The sequence below is a fragment of the Hemitrygon akajei genome, chromosome 31, assembly GCF_048418815.1.
Source record: "Hemitrygon akajei chromosome 31, sHemAka1.3, whole genome shotgun sequence".
NCBI lineage: Eukaryota > Metazoa > Chordata > Chondrichthyes > Myliobatiformes > Dasyatidae > Hemitrygon > Hemitrygon akajei.
The window spans coordinates 19,270,388-19,289,126 of NC_133154.1; the positions used below are offsets into that span (position 1 = coordinate 19,270,388).

Consider the following 18,739-nt stretch of genomic DNA (forward strand, 5'->3'; position numbering starts at 1 on the left):
ATAGATGCTGCTTGACTCACTGAGTTCCTCCCGTAGACTGCGTATTGCTCCAGATGTACAGTCTCTTGTATCTCTGAGGTTTCCCAAACTTTCTCCATATACCACCTCCTGGCTAGAGCAATCAAACATTGTACTTCCCGGCATCTTCATCCCAATCGTTCATTCCACACTCTGCCAAGCTATTTGTGTTCTTTGTCCACAGTCACCTGGGATTGAGGGTGACATTCCCACTCCAGTCTGAGGTAGGGCACCAATGTGAGGCGCACAGATCTTCCCAGATCAGGCAGGAGGTGCTCGACAAGCAGGCTGAGCACTCCTTCACAGTTAAGACGAGGTGTTGTCGTACTCCGAACACATGGACACCAGGATCTCCATGTCATCCCAATGCTCCTGCTCTACTTGGAGTTACTGGAGATGTCATAATTGCCCTCCCCCCCCCCCCCCAAGGGGTTTTGAGAACATCCAGCTTGTTTTTTCCTTGTTCCACTGGGTAACTTCACCCCATTGCAGAGCTTAGGGAGTCGTGCATATGAACACGGCCTGATCAACGAAACCATCAGAGTGTTACGAGGCCTTCAGTGCTGAGGGTGTTGTCCTGGGAGAGGACACCCAGGACACTTACCCTGCCAGCAGATTTGGAAGTACCTTTCCAGTGCTTTGAGGCATTTGGTGTGTGACGTCCAAATCCCAAATCCCAGTAGGATGGTAGAGATCACTGCTGCCCGGTTGGCAGTGGGTTTTTGCCAGGCTTGAGATTGTCATCTTCAGTACAAACGTACTTGCTGACAAATTTCTCTTTAAGAGGAGACTCTGGAGTTATGGGATGTGGTGCATATTTTCCAGGGTCCTACCACATTCCTAGTAAGGTTAGGAGAAGAAGGCAGGAGACTGGGGAAGGGAAGGATAATAAATCAGCCATGTTGAAATGGTGGAGCAGACTTGATGGGCTGAATGGCCTCATTCTGCTCCTGCTGTAGGCTTACGCTCTTTTTACAGCCAATGCAGACTCCTATCCCTCAACTAACATGAGTAGACTTAGGTGTAATTGCTGTTTTATTTGTGGGATCTTGCATTGGACTGATTTACGCAGCAGGGAGATGCCCCATACCCGAGTTCACACTGACCTGATGGGTAAACCTACCTGGAGTGTCCAGGTCATGCAGCACGTAAACATGCTTGAAGTCAACGGAGTTCTTGTGCTCTCGAGTCCCGAAGAAGACAACGGCCAGGAGGTCACGTTCACTGCTGATGATTTTGCTGGTGTAAACTTTGTGAACACACTGCAGGCAGACAGGGTCAAATCAATCATCAACAACAACCACTCAGTGCAGTTAGTGTATCGAGGAAGTGCCTGGATCACAACTGGAAAGAGATCACTCCTGCTGTCTGTGGCAACTCTTAGAATAAACCGTCCAATGTTAGATTGTAACTTGTACAAAATGCCCCCAAGAGCAGCTTGGTAGGAATGGAAAGAGGCCATTCATCCCTTCCAGCGTGTTCTATCACTTTGTAACAAAAAGTCAGATCTGTATTTTAACTTCATCCTGCCACTGTTTGTTCCAACCTCTCAACTGTCCTAGCCCCACCAGCCATCAGGGTTCTTGTCTGTCATCACCCCGGCCTGCCTAGCTCTGATTTTAAGGTTACTCCCCCTTGTTCAGGACTCCACCACTAGGCTAAAATAACACACCACAGAGTCATTGTCATAGAGTAACTGTAGCTCAGAACCAGGCCGTCCGACACATCTAGTCCGTGCCGATCTGATATTTTGCCTCGTCCCATCTGGCATTGCCCAGACCATCCCCTCCCCCCCCCGATAACCCTCCCATCCCTGCACCCACCCAAATTTCTCTTAAATGTTACAAATGACCACTTCCGCTGGCGGCTCGCTCCGCACCCAGCACCACCTTCCGAGTGAAGAAGTTTTCCCTCAGATTCTCCTAAATTTTTCACCTTTCACCCTAAACCTAGTTGTAGTCTCAGCCAACCTGAGGGGGAAAAGCCTGCTTGCATTCACCCCGTGTCCTGACCCCGCTGGTCAGAGGGTGAATGCGTGCAGGCTTGCGTCTCTCGTGTCAACCGCAGGAAGCATCAATCTGCTGCGGGAGCTGCTCTTTTATAAGAACATAATAACTTAAGAAATAGGAGCAGGAGTCGGCCATCTGGCCTGTCGAGCCTGCTCCGCCGTTGAATAAGATCACGGCTGATCTGACCATAGTCTTATCTACACCCACCTGCCTTTCCCCCATAACCCTTAATCCCCCTACTATGCAAAAATCTACCCAACCTTGTCTTAAATATATTTAGTGAAGAAGCCTCCACTGCTTCATTGGGCAGAGAATTCCACAGATTCACCACCCTCTGGGAAAAGCACTTCCTCCTCATCTCCGTCCTAAATCCACTCCCCTGAATCTTGAGGCTACATCCCCTAGTTCTAGCCTCGCCAACCAGTGGAAACAACTTTCCTGCCTCCATCTTATCCACCCCTTTCATAATTTTATATGCTTCTATAAGATCTCCTCTCATCCTTCTGAAGCCCAGCGAGCACAGCCCGAGGCGACGCAATCTCTCTTCATAGTCTAATCCCCTCATCTCCGGAATCAAGGCGACATGTTTTCATTGTAAACTGGGTCTAAGGAAATTAAAAGGCGACAGACTGCTTCTTGTGAGAATAGCAACTGTGTCAGCTCAAATATCTCCATGTCAACCATTCATTATTTTTGCATCAGTAGCCTAGATGGATGCACATTAGGCACAAATTTGCCATTGTCTGCACTTCCAGTTTATACTTCAGTACTGTTCTATCTTAGCTGTGTTACAGCGAATGGGAAGGGAGCTATGATCAACTAACTTTGAGGATTTAAAAATGCCCTGAACATTGGGCCCCCCCTTCCCTAATTCCCCATGTACACCTACATCTCCGCTACCATCCCGAATGGCTACCTGCAAGATTAAGTGCTTCTCCAGGAATAAGGACGATAAGCCTAATTGGTAATAAGCTATTTAAAGACACAGCGCCCTTCAACTAAATGCACCTTCACTGTTGTAGCTCTGCCCATCTGTCACACCAAAGAGATGTTGTTTCTGTTCTGGGACGAGACATTGCTGGTAAAACCAGCATCTTTTGCTCATCTCCTTTTTAACCCACCAGGTCTGGGTCACTGGCCAGAAACAGTGGGTCTGGAGAGATACCAGACTCAGCGATGACACTATGAACCGGCTGGATTTTATGGAAGTTTCTGTGGTTACTTCATTTTAAATGCCAGATCAGTAAAATAAAATTCCGTGGTGGGATTGGAACACAGATTTCTGGATGAGCCCTGACTTCTGGTTTGATGGTTGGGTAATGTAACCATTTTGCTTCAGGAAAGTGATCTGTGAACGCGTGAGTAAGGATTTAAGAATCCAGCTGTTATTTTTTAAATAACTCGTCATTTTTAAAAATATTTATTTTTATTTTATGGAGATACAGCATGGAATAGGCCCTTTGAGCTGTGAAGCCCCAAGCTCCAACTGTCCCGGGACAATTTACAATAACCGATTAACCTATCAATCGGTGCGTCTTTGGACTGCAGGAGGAAACTGAAGCACCCGGGGGAAACCCACGTGCTCAGGAACAAACCCTTACGGGCAGCGGTGGGAATTGAACCCGGGTTGCTGGGACTGTAAACCGTTGTGCTAACCACTACCCCACCGTTATGTTCTATGCACATCAAGGTGAAAGGATGAAATCTTTTCATGTTGGGTCAGGTATTACAAAGCAGCCCCCTCCATCTCATTCGCACAGCTTCACACTATCACACTACCCCACACCCTACCACTACAATCCCAAGTGAGGTCGGTCAGCACACCAAACGCCGCACCAGAATTGAGTTACGATGGATCCGAAAGGTTTATATTGCTCAGACACAAACTTTCCTCCATTGAGGTTCCTGTCCCAGAGTTCTGGTAGAATTATCTAGCAGTGACCCAGGCCCTTCAGCCCACTGAGTCTGCGCCGACCGTCGATCACCTATGTATTCTAAACCAATACTAACCCACTTTATTCTCCCTATTTTTCCCCCTAACAATTCCTCCAAATTCTACCACTCATCCACAACCTAACAGAAATTTACAGCGGCCAGTTAACCAACCAAATGCACCTTTAGGACGTTGATTCCCCTAGAGCAGGGATCCCCAATCTAGAGTCCACGGGCCCCTTGCTTAACGGTATCGGTCCATGGCAGAACGAAGGTTAGGAACCCCTGGTCTTGAGCACGTCCATATTGTTAATACGTCACCGTAACACGCTAAAATATCTTCACCTCTCTCCGCCCTCCAGTGATCTACCTGTTTGACACGGTGGAAGGGCAGCTGAGAGTGCACCTGCTTGACAAGGTATCAGGTCAGAGGCACAGGGTATGCCATGTGTTGGAGAAGCAGCACTTTATATTCCATCTGGGTAGCCTCCAACCAGATGGCATGAACATCGATTTCTCAAATTTCCAGTTAAATTGCCCCCTGCTTCACCATTCCCGTTTCTCTCACCTCATCTCCTTACCTGCCCATGGCCTTCCTACAGTGCTCCTCCCCCTTTCCTTTCTTCCATGGTCTTCTGCCTGATTCCCCCTTCTCCAGCCCTTTATCTCTTTCGCCAACTTCCCAGCTCTTTACTTCACCCCTCCCCTCCTCTCCCGTTTTCACCTACCACCCTGTGCTTCTTCCTCTTCCCCCCCGCCCCCCAGCTTCTTGCCCTGACTTGTCATCCTTTTTTCCAGCCCTGATTAAAGGTCTCGGCCCAAAGCCTCGACTGTTTACCCTTTCCCACAGATGATGCCCGGCCTGCTGAACCCCTCCAGCATTTTGTGTGTGTTGCTTGGATTTCCAGCATCTGCAGATTTATGCCACGAGACCCAGTCTTGCTTGTCATGGGTCAATGAATCTTATTACAGAAAGACAGCGCTCCTAGACACTGCTCTGTCCCCTGCGCCTAGTCATCCCTCACTGTTGCACTAACGGCTCACGTGCTACAGACATTGGGACGGTTTACTCAAGAGATACCACAGCTAACCAGTGGGGTACACCAGAATAAAGTTCACATTCGTCCCGCTTCAGCTCCCGCCCTTTGGATTCGTGTTTCTATATCCAGGAAAGTCGAAGGGGCAGACAGAGAGCACCACAAGCACCCCCCTCACCTGAATGGTCATACCAAACGGCGAAATGTTTGTTTCACCGTCCTTTTCAAACATACTTTCCGAGGCATCGATGAGGAAGATTATACTGTCCCTTCCCGTGAACTTGAATTCCTCTGAAAGGACAGCAAACACATTGCAGTCATTAGGGCCGCTGAGCACATTTCAGGTGGTTGCTAAGATCACTGACTAGCGCGCAAGAGCTGTTCCGCTACGTGGCTGCCGTCTGCCACTGCGGGGACGTACCTTCGTTCTCCTCGGCCTCATCCTGATCCTCCTCGTCCTCGTTGTGATAGTGCGAGCGCCAGTCCGACATGTCGGCTGAGGGGGAGCCGCTGGCTGTCCTGTCGGGTAGAAGAAGCACCGTGAGAGTCCGGCGAAAATGCTCAGGGCTACCTCCTTCAACGGTAACGGGTCACCTTAGAAACGAGTAACGTTTCACCAAAAAAAGTCCATTTGCTTCTCCTTTGCGGTTCTACAATTCCTGCACTTCTACAGTTACTTTGCCAAGGATAGGAGACCGGACAGATCCCAGGTCGGAATTAATCGGAATATGTGCGACTGGGTTGGTGATGGTTGGGTTGAGTTGTCCTCCGATCTTGGCCATTTACTTGCAAACATTTCGTCACCACGCAGGGAGACATCGTCAGTGCCCTGTTGATTGTGGTGCGTCCTCCGGGTGCTCGGCCTGTAAACAAACGTGCAGACTTTGATCCTACTTATGAGCTGATGCGGGCAAAATTCCAGACCGCAGCGCACAAAGTTCCCCACGCAGCTGATCAGCGACGGGATTCCCTCCCCATGTCACAAATGAGTTTCCGAAATGGCGACCGATCAACTGATCGGCAAGTACAGAAAGCCCAAGCATTGAGAGGACACGCTACAATTAACAGCGCACTGATGACGTCTCTTTGTATGGTGATGAATCGTTTGCAAGTAAATTGCCAAAAACTGGAGAACGACTCAGCCCAACCAGTTCCCAGATCACATCCGTACAGCTTTCGACCTCCGTGACCTATCTGACCCCGATCTCACAGCAAGGCCACTCCTTTCCTGCTCATCTGTCTTTAACACCTTCGGACCTGACTACTGCAGCAATCATTCTAACTTCCATACACCAACTCACCCCCAAACCCCTCTGACAGTGACAGTTTAACTTCCCGCCCTACCACAGTGACTGAGCTCTGGGACTAGCAGCAGAGAATCCCGTCTGCTGGTTCAGTAAGCTGACCGCTGCGCAGGTACACACAGTGGCTGCTCTATTAAGTACAGGAGCAGTCTTCTGCTGCTCTTGCCCATCCACTTCACAGGCTGTGTGTTCAGAGACGCTCCTCTGCACGGGCAATGCTGAAACACAAGGCTGTTTGAGCCACCGCCGCCTTCCTGTCAGCTCGAACTAGTCCGCCCTTTCTCCTCTGTCCTCTCTCGCTAACGAGGCATCTTCGCCCACAGAACTGCCACTCACTGGATGCTTTTTTGCTCTTCACGCCGTTCCCTGTAAACTCTAGGGATTGTCGTGCGTGAAAATCGCAGGGGATCGGCAGTTTCTGTGGTATTTAAAACACTCTGTATGGCACCAACAATCACTCCAGGGTCAAAATCGCTTAGTTCAGATTTCTTCTGCATTCTGACGTTTGGCTGAACTACGGAACCTCTTGACCATGTCCGCATGCTTTAATACTTTGAGCTGCTGCCACGATTAGCTAATTAGATATTTACACTAACGAGCAGGTATACAGGTGTACCTAATAAAGGGGACACTGAATGCCTGCCTTTTGACAGATGAGTTTGGAAGGTAGAGAGGAGGATGATTGGTTGACTGCAGATCACACAAACCAGGCTCACGTTTCCAGGAATTTAATTTTAGAGGCAATTTGACTGAAGGTTTTAAGGAGAAGCAATGGGGCACATAGATTGAAACTTCCTTCATTAATAGGAAGAATCTTAAAAACTAGAGCCAGGTTTGTACAGAGTGAGGAATTTGGAACACTATCCATATTGCAGGGGTTCCCAACCTGGGGTCCACAGACTCCTTGGTTAATCATAGGGGTCCATGGCGCAAAAAAGCCTAGGAATCTCTACCATATTGGATGATTGATGCCTGGTGAATAGCAGGGAGAAGCTACAATCCCTGATTAGACCATAAGACATAGGAACAGAATTAGGCCATTTGGCCCATCGAGTCTGCTTCCCCATTCAATCATGGCTGATCCTTTTTTTCCCCTCCTCAGCCCCACTCCCCAGCCTTCTCCCCGTAACCTCTGATGCCGTGTCCAATCAAGAACCTATCAATCTCCGCCTTAAATACACCCAATGACCTGGCCTCCACAGCTGCCTGTGGTAACAAATTCCACAAATTCACCACCCTCTGGCTAAAGAAATTTCTCTGCATCTGTTTTCAACAGACATCACTCTTGACCTAGACCCCCCCCCCCCCCCCCCACCATGGGAAACATCCTTTCCACATCTATTCTGCCTAGGCCTTTCAACATTCGATAGGTTTCAATGAGATTCCCCCTCCTCCTTCTGAATTCCAGCGATTACAGACCCAGAGCCATCAAACGCTCCTCGTATGTTAACCTTTTCCTTCGCGGAATCATCCTTGGGGTCCAACTCCTAAGCAAGTTTCAGGAAAAGTCATGATCCTAAGATTAAAGCTCGAGAGAGGAGGTGACAGGACAATGCTGGAACTCTGTAACTCAAGTTTACTGTGATTGAATTGGTGATGGGGACTGGTGAATTCAACCACTTACAATTAAGCTGTTTTTTTCCCTTTATTTGTCATGAGATTTGGATATCCCCGGCAACGCTACCATCCCTGATGTCCCTGTACTGCACAGGCAGCTCCCAAATCAACCACAACGATGAGTCACACAGAGGCCAGACAGTGGAAGGAAGGCCGGAATTAATCCCTGGTGAATCAAATAACCATTAACAATACTGTTTATTCCAGTCAACACTTTTTAATCCATAATTTGCTTCCTTGGACCCTATTCAGGGGCATGATCAGATTGCTACTGGATCTTACTACACCGGCTTGAAGGGCTGAATGGTTTTTTGCTGTTCTGAAACTACGCACCAGGTATGTTTTTAATTACATAAAGTTGACGTGCTGTCCCTTTTAAGTGCAGCAAAATCGGGTTAATCACTATAACTTTTCAATGGGGGCAGGACAGACCACTTTCCAAGTTACAGGGACGCGGTCCCTTTAAGACGCTCTCCCCTGACTACGTAACAATCAACCAATCAGAATCGCCATAGCGGGCAGCCGGCCTATCAGAAGGAAGGCGGTGTCAAACAATGGATGAATGACAGAGGCCGAGTAAACGACAAGTTGCCATTTGCCGCTCTATTTTACAGTACTGGTCTATTTTGACCGAGGGTCCCCGAGGTCCGCGGCGTAGTCCCCCGCGCCGGGATCGCTCACGAACTCGCGCTTACATGTACCTCTCTCCGGTCCGGATCCGCAGTCGCGCCTGCCGTTGGTTTCCGGGAGCCGCTGGTCTCGCGAGAACCCCGATGCGCAGGCGTAGGCTTGGGACGCAGGGGGCGGGGTGAGAGCGCCCTCTGGAGATGGGAGGGTGAAGTGAGGTGACGACGGGAGGACTCATGCGCCCCCCTCTGGTAGAGCAGAGGTAGTGTCGTTACAAAGGGACTGGAACGTTGCTCAGTTGGTCGAGCAGCGTCTGTGTGTAATGTTAGAAGGAAAACATAGTGTGGTACAGAAACAGGCCCTACAGACCACAACAAAACAAAACAAACCCCCCTATTCCTTGCATATACAGCTTCAAGATTGTCATTTTCCAGTACACAAGGAAAAAGAGGTCATTGCTACTCCAGATCTGATGCACCACACAAAAACAGAGAATAAGCTAAAACAGTACACAAAACAGGTTATTTTCTGGCTTCTAAAAGGCTGTTTGATTTTAGCCTCCCATACACTTGTTCTTCTTGACTAAATTCACCACCTCTCTCAAAATCCAAGGTTCGCTAACTTTGCCATCCTTGTGTCCCTTCTGATGGTCCTGTTCTTTAAATCCCCTCCACATGTCCGAAACCAGCTGTCCACAACATCATAGTCCCATGCACAAACAGGAGAAAATGTAGGGACATGTTTGGCACAGCTTTGTGGGCCGAAGGGCCTGTATTGTGCTGTAGGTGTTCTATCTTTCTGTGTTTCTAAAATCTGCAGATGCTGGAAATTCAAGCTACACAGACAAAATGTGTGTCTCTCTCTCTCTCACACACACACACACACACACACACACACACACAGTTCGTGTATCACCGTTCCATGTACTAGTTCATCACCATTACCCACAGCACAGTGTGGAAAGTATTAACTGGTTTATTGTAATTGTTGTTATTGTGAGTAAAGTTTATTTTGTTAATTAAATAACAAATATTGCTAGTATTAGGATAAGCACACTTCAATATGTTCTATTGTGCCTGTAAACTTGCTCTTTGCCTGTTCTTGCTGGGCATGACATCTACCTTCTTCCCAGTGCATCCATATTTTGACCTGTGGCTCCCATTCCCCTGCCAAACTCAGTAGAGGAAGTAGCCAACCCCTTGGCCAGGATATCAGATCCCCTCCAGTTAAGGCATAGCCCGTTCCTATTGTATAGGGCATCCCTTCCCCAGAGAGCTCCAATGACCCAAAAACCTGAAGCACTGCCCCCGCACCAGTTCCTCAGCCACTCGCCTTTCTTTCTGTTCCTGCCCAGACCAGCATTTGGCCTCTGGAGTGATCCAGAGGTAACTAAGATCGAGGTCCATTTCAGTCTCCTCTCTGACTCCATACACTCCCTGCGCAGGACCTCTTCCCCGTTCCTACCACCACCTCTCGTTGCTCACCCTCCCTTTCTGCGGGCACTCTGAGGTGCCCTCGAGTCTGGAACTAGGATGGCGGCTCAGCATCCTGACGACTCTACGGCCGGCCCAGACTCCCCCTCCCGAGCTATCGGGTCTCCTGTCACTATTGTTCCACCTGGATCCACCCTTCCCCACTGCGCCTCAGTGCTACGGAGCTGCCCGCTGCTGCTCTACACCCACAAGGTCATGCCATGCCCCCCCACCATGGTATCCAAAAGGGTATATTTGTTGCTGAGGGGAATGGCCACACGGGAAGCTGCCTGCTCCCACTACCTTCCCTTGTGGTCAACCAGCTATCTTCTGCCTGCACCTTAGTTGTGACCACTTCGCTAAAACTCCTGTCAACAGTGGCCTCAGCTTCCCCGGACATTTCTAAGTACATCCATCTCCAGCTCCATTTCCTAATGAGGTCAGCCAAGTGCATATTCTACAGGTTAGGTCATCGGGAACATTGACCCCACACATCCTGCGGGGGGGGGGGGGGGGCGTCCTACTGCCATGGCTGGCACCCCAGCGTAATTCTAAGGAACTACCTGAACTTATCCAATTGCACTGCTCAGATTGCTCTAACCGAAACCTCTCTGTCACAGCCACGGACTCTGCTGTGGGGGTCTACATGCCTGGGCCGGCGGGCTGCGGAACAGGTTCGATAATCGCGCCCGTGACTTGGAAAGTTTCAGCTAAGTACAGTTCTGTTAACGCGACATTTCATCTCCCTTTTTGCTCCAGTCTTGTTGACACTTGACCAAAAGCACAGCAAAGTTTACGCTCCCTGCTTACCCCTGTCCTTGTCCAGGAAAGAGGACTACCCTCTCGACAGACGCTGTAGAGGAGCAGTATTCAGTTAGTAATTTGTCATTGGTTCCGGCCCAGTGTTGGCGTTAATTTTCAGTTTGAGTGTTTTAGTTAACGATCCTGTTTTTCTTTTCCTTTAAACTCCTCAACAGTTCTCGTTAAAGTCAGTGAACTGTTGGGCCACTTCAGTATCATTCTCTGTCTGTACTTGGGCCATATCCGAGTGTTTCTGACATTCTCAACTCTTCTTGGGCTTCCAGTCGGGGACGTGCATTGATTATAACCGAGGCTTCAACGACAAACTGTCATCTTCTTCAGGGATGATGCCTGGGCATGTCTAGTCCAGTGGTGTTTAAGTCTGGAATCAGGAGGAATAGACGGTAGGGGTATAAATACCACCAGACTAGACATGCCCAGGCATCATTCCTGAAGCAGATGGCAGAGTCTGTCATTGAAACATCGGTTATAATCGATATATGTACCTGATCAGTAAACCAATTGTTTGGGATCAAATGTCCTTGCCTGGTGTCTCAGGGATGGGTGCGTCTGCACCCACACCAATTCCACCCCCCGATCTCCCCTAGAACCCTCTCAGCCAACCCCTCCCCGGGTGCTCCACCCTCACCATTCCCAACTTCCTTTGCTGCTGCTAGATCTGCGAACTTGCTCTCCGCTCCAGTACTGTGCAAAGGTCTTAGGCATCCTAACTATGTCTATGTGCCTAAAACTTCTGCACTGTGCTGTAGACAGGATAGACAGTCAGAGTCTTTTTCCTGGGTAGACATGTCAAATGCCAGAGCGAATAGATTTAAGGTGAGAGGAGGAAAGTGTAAAGGAAATACGTGAGTATGTTTTTTACAGCAAGGCTGTCGAGTTAGCAACTTTGAAGAGGCGGTTCGCTGGGCAAGTGGGATGAATTTCATTTGGCATTGTGGTCAGCACAGACACAATGGGCTGAAGGGCCTTTTCTGCTGCTGCACTATTCTATGCTTTATTGGCTCCATGCTCGAGGGAATACTGGCTAATCTACTCAGTCTCTGTCCTGACAGCAAGCCGGAGTAACCGGGCCTCATTAATCAACCGCACAATCCCTTTGTGCAGCTTATCTGTGCTTTTAGGTCAACAGCCCGTGTCACAATGCGCGCTGGCAATGTCGGAGCACAGACGCAGAGACAAGGCAGACTCCCCTGAGGAGACAGCAATCAGAGTTTATTTATACAATCCCAACGGCCGAGCGACACCGCGACGCGCAACATTCTCAAAACTAGGACCCCGCGAATAGTACTAATCAGGAGTCCGCCTAACGAATACACGGAGAACAGAATCCCTGAGCCCATCAACATCAAACGGAAAGCACCGGGAGACCACGTTACCAAGAGCGAGTCGCTCAAGAAAAATGCATCATTCAATCATGGCTGATTCTCCCCCCCCCCCCCCATTCCACGGCCTTTCCCCCATAACCTTTGATCCATGGCCAATCAAGAATGGATCAATCTCCGCCTTAAACACACCCAGTGACCTGGCCTCCACAGCTGCCTGTGGTAACAAATTCCACAGATTCACCACCCTCTGGCTAAAGAAATCTCTTCACATCTCTGTTTTAAACGGATGCCCCACTATCCTGAGCCCTCCTGTCCTAGACTCCCCACCCATCCTTTCCACAGTTACTCTGTCTAGGCCTTTCAATGTTTGAAAAGTTTCATCCTTCTAAATTCCAGTGAGTACAGACCCAGAACCATCAAACATTCCTTGTATGATAACCCTTTCATTCCCGGAATCATCCTTGTGAACCTCCTCTGGACCCTCTCCAATGTCAGCACATCTTTTCTCAGTTAAGGAGCCCAAAACTGTTCACAATACTCAAGGTGAGGCCTCACCAGTGCCTTATAAAGCCTCAGCATCACATCCCTTCTCTTGTATTCTCGACCTCTTGAAATGAATGCCAACGTTGCATTTAACTTCTTCACCACCAACTCAACCTGCAAGGTAACTTTCAGGGTGTTCTGCACAAAGACTTCCAAGCCCCTCTGCATCTAAGATTTTTGGATTTTCTCCCCGTTTAGAAAGTAGTCCGCACATTTATTTCTTCTACCAAAGTGCAGGACCAGGCATTTTCCAACATTGTATTTCATTTGCCACTTTCTTGCCCATTCTCCTAATCTGTCTAAATCCTTCTGTGGCCTACCTGTTTCCTCAACACTAATCTTTGTATCACCTTCAAACTTGTTAACAAAACCATCTATTCCATCATCTAAATCATTGATATACAGTAGAAAAAGAAGCAATCCCAACACCGACCTCTGCAGAACACCACTCGTCACTGGCAGTCACCCAGAAGAGGATCTTTTTAGTCCACTCACTGCGTCCTACCAACCAGCCATGCTAGGAGCCATACCCCCTAACCGTGCTCGTAACTTTCCTGTAATACCATGGGCTCTTAACTTGATAAGCAGCTTCACGTGTGGCACCTTGTCAAGGGCCTTGCAATGACCAATTAACCCACTGTCTGGACTGTGGGAGGAAACCGGAGCGCCTGGAGGAAACCCATGCACACGCGGGCAGAACGTACAAATGCCCTCACAGAGGACGCTGGAACTGAGCTCCAAATTCCGGCACCCCGAGCTGTGAGAGCGTCACGGTAAGCGCTACGCTATCGCACAAGCGACTGAGTCAGCGAAGCTTCATTGGAACTGGGAAGGACACAAAGGAGACTGCAGGGAGGGTGGGGGAGGAGGAGGACGTAAAATGAGGGTGACAGCGGGGGTAAGCGGTAGACGAGGTGATCTGGTCGGCGAGTGAGTGGCAGCAGTTCGAGACTGATGACGGAGGCACAGAATGTAGGAGGTGCAAAATTCAGAGCAGGTTGACATGCCCAGCTGGTCAGTTGGGGATGCCCTCTACTCCCAGAGGGGAAACAAACCACTCGAAGGTGAGCCATTATAGACAACGGGTACAGGCAGGGAAGTCAGGTACCCTGAGGCTGTAGTGTCCAAGTGTGCAGGGGGGTTAGTGGTAGGAACAGGGATAGCTTGCTCTTCCCAGGACTGGCAAATGGTAACACTGCCCACCACTGGTGCCCAGGTCTCAGTCAGAATGGCTCCCGTCCCTGCCGTTCTGCTCTTCACCAGCAGATGGCGCGCTTTACCAATGGATCAGAATTGCTGCATTCTTCGGGTTTTTGGCAATCTTTCAGTTTGACCATAGGCAACAGGTGCAGGGGTAGGCCATTCAGCCCTTCGAGCCAGCACCGCCATTCACTGTGATCATGGCTGATCATCCACAATCAGTATCCCATTCCTGCCTTCTCCCCATATCCCTGGACTCCATTATCTTTAAGAGCTCTATCTAACTCTTTCTTGAAAGCATCCAGAGAATTGGCCTCCACTGCCTTCTGAGGCAGAGCTTTCCATAGATCCACAACTCTCTGGGTGAAAAAGTTTATCCTCAACTCTGTTTTAAATGGCCTACCCCTTATTCTTAAACTGTGGCCTCTGGTTCTGGACTCCCCCAACATTGGGAACATGTTTCCTGCCTCCAGTGTGTCCAATCCCTTAATAATCTTATATATTTCAATCAGATCCCCTCTCATCCTTCTAAATTCCAGTGTATACAAGCCCAGTCGCTCCAATCTTTCAACATATGTCAGTCCCACCATCCCAGGAATCAACCTCGTGAACCTACGCTGCACTCCCTCAATAGCAAGGATGTCCTTCCTCAAATTTGGAGACCAAAACTGCACACAATACTCCAGGTGTGGTCTCACCAGGGCCCTGTACAACTGCAGAAGGACCTCTTTGCTCCTATACTCAACTCCCCTTGTTATGAAGGCCAACATGCCATTAGCTTTCTTCACTGCCTGCTGTACCTGCATGCTTACTTTCAGTGACTGATGTACAAGCACACCTAGATCTCGTTGTACTTCCCCTTTTCCTAACTTGACACCATTCAGATAGTAATTTGAGTAAAACTCACATTCCATCCCATCTCCCAACTCTGCCCCTCCCTCCACCGTAGATACAAGATTAATTCCCATTGTCCCACAGTTGGCTTGAAATGTTGACTTTGCTGATGTACCCAGTGATCTATAACCATATAACAATTACAGCATGCAAACAGGCCATCTCAGCCCTTTTAGTCCGTGCCAAACGCTTACTCTCACCTAGTCCCACTGACCCGCACTCAGCCCATAACCCTCCATTCCTTTCCTGTTCATATACCTATCCAATTTTACTTTAAATGACAATACCGAACCTGCCTCTACCACTTCTACTGGAAGCTCGTTCCACACGGCTACCACTCTCTGAGTAAAGAAATTCCCCCTCGTGTTACCCTTAAACTTTTGCCCCCTAACTCTCAACTCATATCCTCTTGTTTGAATCTCCCCTACTCTCAATGGAAAAAGCCTATCCACGTCAACTCTATCTATCCCCCTCATAATTTTAAATACCTCTATCAGGTACCCCCTCAACCTTCTACGCTCCAAAGAATGAAAACCTAACTTGTTCAACCTTTCTCTGTAACTTAGGTGCTGAAACCCAGGTAACATTCTACTAAATCTTCTCTGTACTCTCTCTATTTTGTTGATATCTTTCCTATAATTTGGTGACCAGAACTGTACACAATACTCCAAATTTGGCCTCACCAATGCCTTGTACAATTTTAACATTACATCCCAACTCCTATACTCAATGCTCTGATTTATAAAGGCCAGCATACCAAAAGCTTTCTTCACCACCCTATCCACATGAGATTCCACCTTTGGGGAACTATGCACCATTATTCCTAGATCACTCTGTTCTACTGCATTCTTCAATGCCCTACCATTTATGATGTATGTCCTATTTGGATTATTCCTACCAAAATGTAGCACCTCACACTTATCAGCATTAAACTCCATCTGCCATCTTTCAGCCCACTCTTCTAACTGGCCTAAATCTCTCTGCAAACTTTGAAAACCTACTTCATTATCCACAATGCCACCTATCTTAGTATCATCTGCATACTTACTAATCCAATTTACCACCCCATCATTCAGATCACTAATGTATATGACAAACAACATTGGACCCAGTACAGATCCCTGAGGCACACCACAAGTCACCGGCCTCTAACCTGACAAACAGTTATCCACCACTACTCTCTGGCATCTCCCATCCAGCCACTGTTGAATCCATTTTACTACTTCAATATTAATACCTAACGATTGAACCTTCCTAACTATCCTTCCATGCGGAACCTTGTCAAAGGCCTTACTGAAGTCCATATAGACAACATCCACTGCTTTACTCTCGTCAACTTTCCTCGTAACCCCTTCAAAAAATTCAATAAGATTTGGGTCCTTTGGGACAGCTCTCCGTCGAGTCACGTGGTGCGTTTCTCCAATCGGTTATTTTTAGGATTGTACTGCCCCTTCGACAGAGCGATCCGACTAGTTGCGGTCCCCTGCTCCTCCTCCCCCGTCTGCGTCCCCTCTCTCTCCGCCCCCACCCACAGAAAGTGTTCCACCTGGACGCGTGGCGGCTTGGCACGGCAACCGACCGCAAGAAACCGCAGGGAGCTTGGCACGTCAGGGGAACCAGCCCCATCGTCAAGGACCCTGTTCCACTTCTCGCTGCTGCAGTAATCTTCCCCCCGTCTCCCATCGGGCAGAAACCTGAAAACACGGACCAGCAGGCTCAAGGACCAATTCTATCCCACAGTGATCAGACCTTGAACTCGAGATGGAGTCTGGGCTCACAATTATGATCTTGCACCTGATCATTTCCCCGCGCTGCACCTTTTCTGTAATTTTACTCTTTATTCTGCAATGGTATTGTTTCACTTTGCACTCTCTAGATCATCATCATTAATTTCCGTGTCGCATGACACGGGCAATTAGACCATAACTGTTCTTGGCAATTTTTTCCCACTAAAATGGTTTGCCATTCATTGCCTTCTTCTGGGAAGTGTCTTTACAAGATAAAACTTTGTTTATCCTGAAGGGATTTATCGTTCCAAAGTTTGCTCAGTCAGAAATAGATACTTTAAAATACAAAACATAAATACTGAGGTATGAAAAGAATACAAAATGTACATTAAAAAGTAGTGGGTGACCCCAGTCATTGTCAAGACTCTTCAGAGATTGTCTGCCTGGTATCAGTGGTCGCATAACCAGGACTTGTGATGTGCACCGGCTGCTCGTACGACCATCCGCCACCTGCCCCCATGGTTTCACGTGACCCCATCGGGAATGGGGGCTAAGCGGGTGCTACACCTTTATTTTTACTATGCAAATTTATTTACAACACATATATACAAGGTACAGACAATTGATATTTACAAGACAGGGAGTATACTCAATCTAAAGTATGGTTGGTACCGTTTATAAAACAGCCAATACCCTGGGGGGCCCACTGCTCGTGGAGTCCCCCAACGTGCCCACCGTGACCGCGTGCTCCCCCCCCCCCTAAGGGCAGCCGGGGCAGGTGCTACACCTTGCCCAAGAGTGACCTGCAGGCTAGCGGAGGGAAGGAGCCCCTTATTCCTCCTTTGGTAGAGACGTGTCTCCACCCCATCACCCAACTACCTCAGAGCACTGGGTAATGGTTTGATCTGTACGAGGGCGAGCTTTTCACTGTATCAGGATGCAAGACACAATAATAAACCAATTCCAATTCCACAGGTGAGTCTGGGCTTACTTCCCCTGGAGTAAAGGAGGCTGAGGGGGTATCGGAGAAGCCTAGATCGTCAAAATCCTTTTCCATAGTATTTCTGTCCAAGGGTGTTGTGTTGGCGTGTGGCCTAGTGGATAAGGCATCGGTCTAGTGATCTGAAGGTGACTGGTTCGAGCCTCAGCTGAGGCAGCGTGTTTGTGTCCTTGAGCAAGGCACTTAACAACACGTTGCTCTGCGACGACACCGGTGCCAAGCTGCTTGGGTCCTAGTGCCCTTCCCTTGGCCAACATCGGTGGCATGGAGAGGGGAAGGCCTGCAGCTTGGGCAACTGCCGGTCTCCCATACAACCCTGCCCAGGCCTGCACCCTGGAAACCTTCCAAGGTGCAAATCCATGGTCTCACGAGACTAACGGATGCCTATTATCTGTCCAAGGCAAGAGCGCATCGTTTTAAGTGAGAAGGAGGGTTCTGATGGCCTGGAGTTTATATGTTCTCCCCCTGACCACATGGGTTTCCTCTGGGTGCTCCAGTTTGCTCCCACTGTCCAAAGACGTACCAGTTGGTAGGTTACTTGGTCATTGTAAATTGTCCCGTGATTAGGCTAGGATTAAATCAGGGGGTTGCTGGGCAACGCAGTTCGAAGGGCCGGAAGGGCCTGTTCCGTGGTGTATTGCAATCAATCAATCGATTGATAAATAAATATTTTTATACACAGAGACTGGTTGATATCAGAAATAATTGTGGTTTTTAAAAGAGCATTTAGATGGCGTGGAAGGTTATAGTCCTGAAGCAGCAGTTTGGATTAGTGGAGATGAGCACAGTATTGAGCTGATGGGCTGAAGGGTCTGTTCCTGTCCTGTACAGCTCTGTGACTCTGTGTAAAGTGATAAAACACCCAAGGCTGGTTACATCTTTCCCTTCAGGAGCAGCTGCAAGGGGAGCCACCGTCCCCCTCCGAGTCTCTGCCGATTTGATCGTCCAGCAGATGTTGCTGAGGTTTGCCCAGAAGGTGCTTGAAGCTCTTAGTTGCAAAGCACTTGGCCTAAAGCTTCTCGCTCCCTGCTGACCGCAGCCTTTCACAGAGTCCTGCCGCTGGGCAGGGCCAAAGAGGAGCAGGCTGCTCAACTAGTTATCAATGGGGAGGTGGAGGATGCAGGATTCTGAACTGCAGTAGCTGGGACTCGGAGAATAAGAGCAGGGGGAGAGGGGACAGTGAGACCACCTCTGGAATACAGTCTGCAGTTC

The 18,739-nt window shown here is 48.8% G+C and overlaps 1 protein-coding gene across 2 annotated transcripts in view; it reads right to left on the reverse strand.

Annotated features, from left to right (window-relative positions):
- Positions 1-8,712, reverse strand: part of xrcc6 (X-ray repair complementing defective repair in Chinese hamster cells 6) — a 29,151-nt gene extending 20,439 nt beyond the window's left edge. Inside the window, exons 1-4 of one of the 2 annotated variants that reach the window (XM_073033743.1) lie at positions 8,619-8,712; positions 5,418-5,515; positions 5,175-5,287; positions 1,142-1,280 (exon numbers count right to left, since the gene is read on the reverse strand). In XM_073033743.1, the coding sequence (XP_072889844.1) occupies positions 1,142-1,280; positions 5,175-5,287; positions 5,418-5,487 (322 nt within the window). In that variant the 5' untranslated portion in view covers positions 5,488-5,515; positions 8,619-8,712. Of the gene's footprint in view, positions 1-1,141; positions 1,281-5,174; positions 5,288-5,417; positions 5,860-8,618 lie in introns of both variants that reach the window. The other variant, XM_073033742.1, reaches the window with a different exon arrangement.
- Positions 8,713-18,739: the final 10,027 nt, after the last annotated feature.